This window comes from Natrix helvetica (assembly GCF_964273705.1).
Source record: "Natrix helvetica genome assembly, chromosome: 2".
NCBI classification, from domain to species: Eukaryota; Metazoa; Chordata; class Lepidosauria; order Squamata; family Natricidae; genus Natrix; species Natrix helvetica.
This window is the reverse complement of record NC_138552.1, coordinates 83,962,340-83,970,291: the sequence shown is the minus strand read 5'-3', so window position 1 is coordinate 83,970,291 and position 7,952 is coordinate 83,962,340. Positions and strand designations below refer to the sequence as shown.

At 41.5% G+C, this 7,952-nt stretch overlaps 1 protein-coding gene across 1 annotated transcript in view; it reads left to right on the top strand.

Moving 5' to 3' along the window:
• Positions 1-1,440: 1,440 nt before the first annotated feature.
• The window catches only part of SAXO1 (stabilizer of axonemal microtubules 1), a gene marked incomplete at its 5' end in the record, with an annotated part of 37,059 nt that continues 30,547 nt past the window's right edge, over positions 1,441-7,952 (top strand). The window contains one exon of the mRNA XM_081943835.1: positions 1,441-1,499. Coding sequence (XP_081799961.1) covers positions 1,441-1,499 — 59 coding nt within the window. The remainder of the gene's footprint in view (positions 1,500-7,952) is intronic.

Here is a 7,952-nt window from a genome sequence, read left to right as displayed (position 1 = left end):
ACCAAGGATAGATTTATTTTGACTACTATGGTAACTAAGAAAAATGCAGGTCCTAATATACTACCGTATTTTTCGGAGTATAAGACGCACCAGAGTATAAGACGCACCAAGGTTTTGAAGAGGCAAATTTAAAAAAAAGTAGGTAGGTAGATAAGAGGGATAGAGAGGGAGAGAAAGAGAGAGAAATACAGTAGGTAGGTAGGGAGAGAGAGAGAGTAGGTAGGTAAGTAGATAAAGGGGGAGAGAGAGGGAGAGAGAAATAGAGAGAGAGAAATACAGTAGGTAGGTAGGTAGAGGGAGAGAGGGTAGGTAGGTAGGTAGGTAGGTAGAGGGATAGAGAGAGACAATCTGCAGCACCTAAGACTTTGTTTCTGCTGGCACAGCACTTGATCAATGTAATTCTCATCAATCAGTTAAAGAGCTTTCCAAAAGGAAAAAAAAGTGTTTGCACTCTGCAAACCTCCCAAAAATGGCCCGTTTTTCACGAAAACAGGTTTGTTTTTTTTAAAAAGACATGAATAGCCTTGGGGCTTGCAGAATATTCTGGGGGGGAACCAAAGGCGAGGAAAAAATGGCCCGTTTTTCGCGAAAATGGGTCCATTTTTGTCAAAACAAATTGCATGCATAGCCTTACGGAGGCTTATAGGGTGCTGCTGGGGGGGGGGGGGAAACGGCCCATTTCTGCCCTCCCTAGGCCCCAGGACCTCTCTGAAAGCCTCCATAAGGCTCTGCACGGCCATTTTGATGAAGGGGGTGGGGCTTTGGGAGACAAAAAATGCTGTATTTGATGTATAAGACGCACCCAGATTTTCAGCCTCTTTTGAGGAAAAAAGATGCGTCTTATACTCAGAAAAATACGGTATATGTTATCTTTGGACATATTGGAGTCCTGAAGTCATAACTTTTTAGCTATCACAGATACTTGAAATAAAAAACAAAATCAATTGGCAAAAAAAATTATATTGTGTTCTTATGGTTGCTATGCGATTGGCATCTGAGGCTGAATTCTCTATATAATTGTATGAATTTGCATGCTCTAGTCTAGTCTTCCAGTAGTGTCTCTAATGTGACCTCTTCCACTTATCCATTCCCAAATCTAAATGGAGCATCTCTATATTTGGATGTAAATTACTCTTCAATTCTGGGAGCAGATACTCTGTTTTGGCAGTATTATTGCTTACAAAGCCAAATCTACCTGGTGACTTCACAAAGGATCTCCAGGTGACTATTAAACAAGTTGTTATGTGTCCCCTGCACCTTTTACAGGCCAGGCGAGGACTCCATTAGTTTTCAGCAGTAGCTAGTTTTAAGGTAGAATTTGCCCTGCTCGATTAGCTGGGATGAGCTCACAACAGTCTTCTACTGTTCCTTACAGTAGTGGAATCCGCAAGAGCTAGCTAACCAGTTTCACCAGGACTGCAACCATCCCATCTTTCCAAAATGACTCCGCAACAATCTCAAACCTCTGGCAAATGTATCTGTGAGATCTGTGACTGTGGGTATGTAATGTGTGTTGATTTTCAAGGTTACATTTTGGAGCACAAGGATCAAATGTGCGGTGTCATGTTGCCATCACGTGACGTATTGTGACTTTTCCCCCCTTCATGGAGCTGGGGTGGGCGTGGCCTGCGCGTGACGCATTCAGCCTGCAGGCTGCCAGTTTGACACCCTTGTTTTACAGATTCCGTTCCATGACATCCCTGTTAAGTTAAATGGCTTCCATAGTGTTGTTGAAACAAAGACAGCGTTTCTTCATATTCATATTTTAGTGACTAGGCACAAATGGCCAGTTACTGAAATTAATCCCATATCATTGTTCTGTAATGTTACCCAAGCACATCCTAGAATCTTATTTTTGAGCAATATATGAGCAGAAGTATTATATTTTATCTTGAGTTATTAGCAATGAGCAACTCAATAACTTAGACTAAACTTTGGTATAACGATGTAAGGTGGGGATTGGGAGGGAGGGGTTACCATAAAGTTAGACCCCCCCCCCCCAATCCTGAGCTTTAGATCTGTGATTCTCCAATACCCAGAGCTGAGCTAAGAAAAGGTGGGAAACAGGAAAGTAGTTTGAAAATAAATGGAGACAGTTCCCCAATTATGGTTAGGTAGTATTTGAAGAGCTTTTCTGATGGTAGAAATTGTATAATAAACATTACTGGGAATGTTCAAGGGACCTGTTTATTAAAAGTAGTTTTAGCCATCAGCAAATCTGCATTGTAATACAATTAGATTTTCTTTTGTTGCTATTGTCCCAATGTTAGTCTCTCACAAAAGCAGTGGTACATGTATGTAGTGCAGTGTGTTTCATCAGTGGAGTTGAAGCCAATTCCTCGTAAAGTTTCCAAATTTGGAAAGCACTGATCTAGTGTTTAGGACAACAGATTTTGCTGCTTTAGAGATTGTGATCACTTGTGGATGCTTGTAGGACTTAACATTAGAACAGCTCCCATCCTGACACTATGACCGTCGGTTGTAATACAGGAAGTTGTAATCCAACACATCCAGTGAGCCTCAGATTGTGGAAAGTTGCCTTAAGCAGCTGTGTGTGTGTGTGTGTGAGAGAGAGAGAGAGAGAGAGTGCAATGTAACTGAAGTCTGAGAAACTCAGTTATTCTCGTTCTCATGAGCGCAAACCCAAATGTCAATACAACGCTGTGGTTAATTGTTTTTTACTTGGCTTTAGCATTATTGTTAATGACTTTTGTAATATGCCCCTGGCCTTAGTTTTATCCTTAGTCACGCCTCCCTTGGGGCTTAAATTCCAGGCCTTGGAAATAGCCCAGGTATCCTGGGAGGTAAATAACTGTCAGCATTAAATGGCACTTTTCTTGAGCCTCTGAGTAGAAGATCCCCTCATCTGCAACAGGCAGCTTAGCTGGGAAGTTTCTGTCTGGAGCGATGTGTGTGGCCTGTCCTGTCGCAGGATTTGGCAGATTTGGCAGTGAAGAGAACTGTTAGTACATCTGTGTCTTTTTATTTGGGGCATAGGAACACTTCTTCCTAGCCTTTAACATCTGTTGCTGTTTTTCCATGGGACTGACAGTGGTTTTCCAATGTATTTATAAAAGGAGTCACAGTGGTGCTGAATTTGCTCCGCCTTTGTCTTAATCTTCCACTTATGGAGACGGCTGCTGGGCTGCCTCCTCCAAGTGTCTACATTTCAGTGGTTAGCACCAGGGACGTTGTGCTGGGATGTCTGAGAAGCTGGCTTTTTCAGCACAGCATGCGGCGAAATAATATTATTCTATAATTATTTGTGTTTGTGGTGCAGCATTTTGTTTGCCTAACATAATTGAAGACAACATTTCCTTTCCCACTTCTAAACAGTACTGAGCGTTGACAGCATTATGTGCCATGCAATTAGAAAAAGCAGTCTAGAGGATGATGACTCTATGAACCAGGACACTAGCATAATGTAGATCTAGAAGAGGGCAATCATTTAACGCTGAAAGCCTGAAAGAAACAGGGTGCTAAAAGTAGACTCCATCCTTTAATTCGGGGCAACTGGATGGAGCTGAGCATTTACTGGTTGGATGCCCTTCCTGACACCTATGTGGCAGTAGATATTTTTTCTTTGCACCCTAGGAGAAAAATATCTGCCGCTACCTAGGATTGAACCCTCAACCTTCCCGGGTGGGAGGTGAGAGTCTTCACCACTAGGCTACCAGTTCCACTTTTCTACATGAGGGATACACAGCTAGAAATTCCTCCTCACAGGTTTCAGGAGTTGCTCATGGGACCCTCCTAAAGTTGATGCCAGATTTGAATTTCATCTGTGCCAGCAGTGGGATACATACAAAGTAGTAGTAATATGGAGTAGGATGAACTTTTAAGTTACTTATATTCAATTCTATTTTTGTTTCTTGATCTTGTAAGTTTGGCTTAGAAAGGGTGCTTATTCCTGTTCTTTATGAAGTTTGGTTAGAACTTCCAGTGGGAGGAAATGAAATGCTGTGGTATTAGGCATGTCAAAGGCTGCAATTTATCTTTGATCAGACAATATAGATAACAGATGGATGAACACTATGTGCCCAAATGATCAAGTGGGTTTTTCACACAATAGCTATAGTTGAGCTTCACCCTCTATGTCTGGGTTTACCAAACGGGCGGGTTCCAGCTTCTGTTACTGCCGTTTCGATCAGGGACGCATTTCGGGCGCACACATGCTTGATGCACGCATACACAATAGTAAAAAAATGCTTCTGCGCATGTGCAGAAGCAAAAAACAAGATGGCGCCTCCAATAGAACCGGTTCGGGGGGCATGGCCGGCGGAGTTACTACCTACTCGGCCGAACCGGTCCAAACCGGTAGGAACCCACCTCAGTTACCAAAGGGTGCCAATCAATAATGTTGGCTTTTTCTTTCGGGTTCTGATGGTTCGCTACATTATTATTTTTCAAATTGACATGGCTTCCAAGATACTCTCTCTCTTTCCTCCCCACCCCACATACTTTAATGCTTTGACAAGAAAATAAAGAACAACAAAATAATATTCCAAGCGATTGAATCTGTCTCTGAATCATTATAGAGATTCCCTTTTTTAAGGAAATTCAGCAGGGTCAAATCCATCAAAGAGACTGTACTTTCAAGATGTTTTTACTTTTCCAATCCACCAAGTATGTTGATATTCAAACAAATGCTATAATGGCTTCTTCTTTTTGTCAGTTATTAAACAGTAAACACAGTTTGGTTTGAAGCTTTCAAGGTGATTGGTGAGTGAGTGAGCTTGAGCCTTAAGTTGTTCTGCATTATTTGAAGTAACTTCACCAACAGCTATAATCTTCCATAAGGCTCGTTCTTGTCCACCAAAACAGCTACTCTTGTGGTTAATAGTCGATGAGCATTTTTTTTCCTAATTTATTATTCCAGATTAAAATTTCCTGTTGAATTAGACAAAAAAGGGGTATGTCATCAGGCCAAGGGGGCTTTTAATGGCAATATGTAATTCAACATTAGGACTGTTCCTCACAAGACTTAACTTTTGTAGCTAATTGGTCACCCTGTGTCACATTGGTTACATTTTAGCTAATATTTTTGCTAAACATCTGATTTGCTCCGGCTCTTTTTAGAAATGTCGTCAGTAGTTTATTTCCGGAACATAGTTGTTTTTACTTTTCTACCTGCAGCTGTAGATTCTCTCTGGATTTACAGGTCTGAAACAAACTGCTTGAGCTGTTTAAATGGAAGTAGCACACATGGTCAACCCAATTATTTTGCTCCCTTCGGTGACAAACTATGATGCCCATTGCTACTGGCATGGATGGTGTCGCTACATTCCTGAAGCAGCTGGCTAACCTAGAAGATCATAGGACCTCCAGAGTGTTCTGACCTAGGCTTAATAGAATCACGAAATAGACTCCTTGTCCCGAAAAAAAAAAGCCTTTTTATTTGGTTAATGTGAATTCCTAGCATTCACATCCAGCAAAGTTCCAGCAACAAGCCTTTAGAGGTCTAATTGTAACAACAGACCTTATCAGTTCTTGGATAGTTGCCAGGCCGATAGCTTCCAAGCGCAAAGCTGTACAATGAAATACTTGGCAAGGAGTCTCTGTGAGGCACGAACTCAGATAAGCAAATCTTCACACTAATAAACGAACTAAGTTGTCTCCTGCAAACACCACTCCCCTTTTGCTCCTATTTTATTCCCTACGGGAGGGGCCATTCTGTGTTCACTTGTCCTTTTACTCACGAGTCGACCCTGTTCCTTAATTGTTCCCTTCTCCTGACAGCTCTGCGCATGCGCACACCAGGAACAGGCTCCAGCTGTTCTGCCCCATTTATCTCTGACTCCGAAGGTAGCTGATAACTGTCAGATGGGAGTGGCCCCATCTCTGCCTCCATCACAGAGCACACATCAGAGCTTTCCCCAGACTCCAGGACTGGCCCATCTTTCTCCTAATCTCCTCACTGTCCGAATCTGCTGCCAGCTCTGTTGGCCGGCCACAACACTTAGCGCGACCTCCTAGAAGCTGTCACTTGAAGCAATAGTTCCACTTTTTCTAGTGTGTGAATTCTCTCATCCTAAATTGCCAAGTATCAAAGGAACTTCCTGTGAGTGGAGCATGTTTTTAAATCGGCGCCGCTAAACATCTGGAATATCCGATAGCTCTAAATGTCAGGAAGTGTGCAATGTGTGAAAGCACATTCAAAAGCGGTTCTCCAAGAGTACAGAACTTCATGAAAAATTTAAAGTAGGCCAAGATGAATTTTAATTATTTAACAAGCAAACATTAGCACACCCATACTTCACATATTAATTAATTTGCGGGCTTAAAATAAAAAGGATATAAGCGAAAGGAGCGCGTCCTCTTACGTGCATATTTTCCCGTATGCAGTGAGGGAATTTATGACTGGTAAACAACGCACATGCCAACTTGGGCTTTCTCTTTCTTTTATCCTTCCAGAGGCTCATGTGCCAAACATCCCAATAAATTAGTTGATGTTATAAAAATAAAAATCTACTGCATAATTATTTGCGAGTATTTAACATAAGAGGAGCTCGACATCTATCAGCAAATTCCTATTTAGTCTGTGCTGGGGAGCCTTGCTAAGAATATCCATCAGGACTGCCTAGAGGGGCTGCAAAGCTTGTATGTCAACAGGGAACTCTATCACCTTATGCTTTGGGCCTCCTGAAGAACGGGGGAGTGTGCGTTGCTGGACTACTTTGGGGTGTGACTGAAAGATTTAACAGCGTGGGAACTGAATGTTCATCTCAAAAGCTTTTTTGGGGGAAAAAGAATGCAATGCTCTCTCACTTCATGCTTCTGCAAAGATATGTCAAAAATAGGGTTGACAAAAATGTGTAAAATGTTCGTAAGGACAGGTTGCATTTTGAGAGGCTATTCAAGGCCTGTGGCCTGCACCTGAACATACAAATGCAGGAAGCCATTGCTGTAATTCTTGCATCGGAAGTTGTGATTTCCCCCATGGCCACAATGCACGACAGTGTCTGAAGATTGGTTTGAAATGTGTTGGTAAGACATGGCATGTTTTTTGCAGTCGGATATGAGAATTAAAGTAATGTTGCTGCTATGTACAGAACCTTAGCGGTTGATTGCTGAGTTCATATCCCATGATTTCATTTGGTGATTTGAGTAATTCATTTGACAGATTTGAGAAATCTGAAAAAAGACATTCTTTTCCTTTGAAGGGAAAGATAATATACTGTATAATATACATACACACACACACACACACACACACACACACATATATATATATACACACACACAGACAGACACAGATACACATACTTATATATATGTCCAAACACTGTGTGTGTGTTCCAGCATAACTCTGGAACGCCTTGAGCAATTTCAACCAAACTTGCTACATAGATGATTTACTCTCTGGAGAAAAATACTGTGGGAGTAAGACACCCCTAACAACCCTCGAGGTGTGTGTTCTGTTAAGATACAGCCTGTTGTGCCTTAAAATGGCTTCTACTATACTCCCATAAAATGGCTTCTACTTTACAGGGCAGTGTAATATGGCTTCACAATACTCCACAAGGGGGCTCCCTCTGGTAGGGGGGAAAATCCAACATTAGAAATTATGTTTGGTCCAGACATTTTCACCCTATAAATAAATACCCGGGCAGCGGGTATTCAGCTAGTAAAAGTATTAATTAAATATCAAGATGGAATTATATGTTTTGGTTGGGTCTTAGGCCACGTTTATTCATGGAAGACCTCTATGAGATTTACTTGCCACAGTTCTATTTCTTATTTATTTCTAAGACTAACTTGGACAGTACTCGGGTATTTATTTATAGGGGGAAAATGTTTGGACCAAACATAATTTCTAATGTTGGATTTTCCCCCTTACCAGAGGGAGTCCCCCTTGTGGAGTACTTATTTCTTTTGCTAACTTGGACAACAATACTCATAGTTTGTTACCATCATGTCTGAAAATTACAAGAGATATAGGCTAAATATCT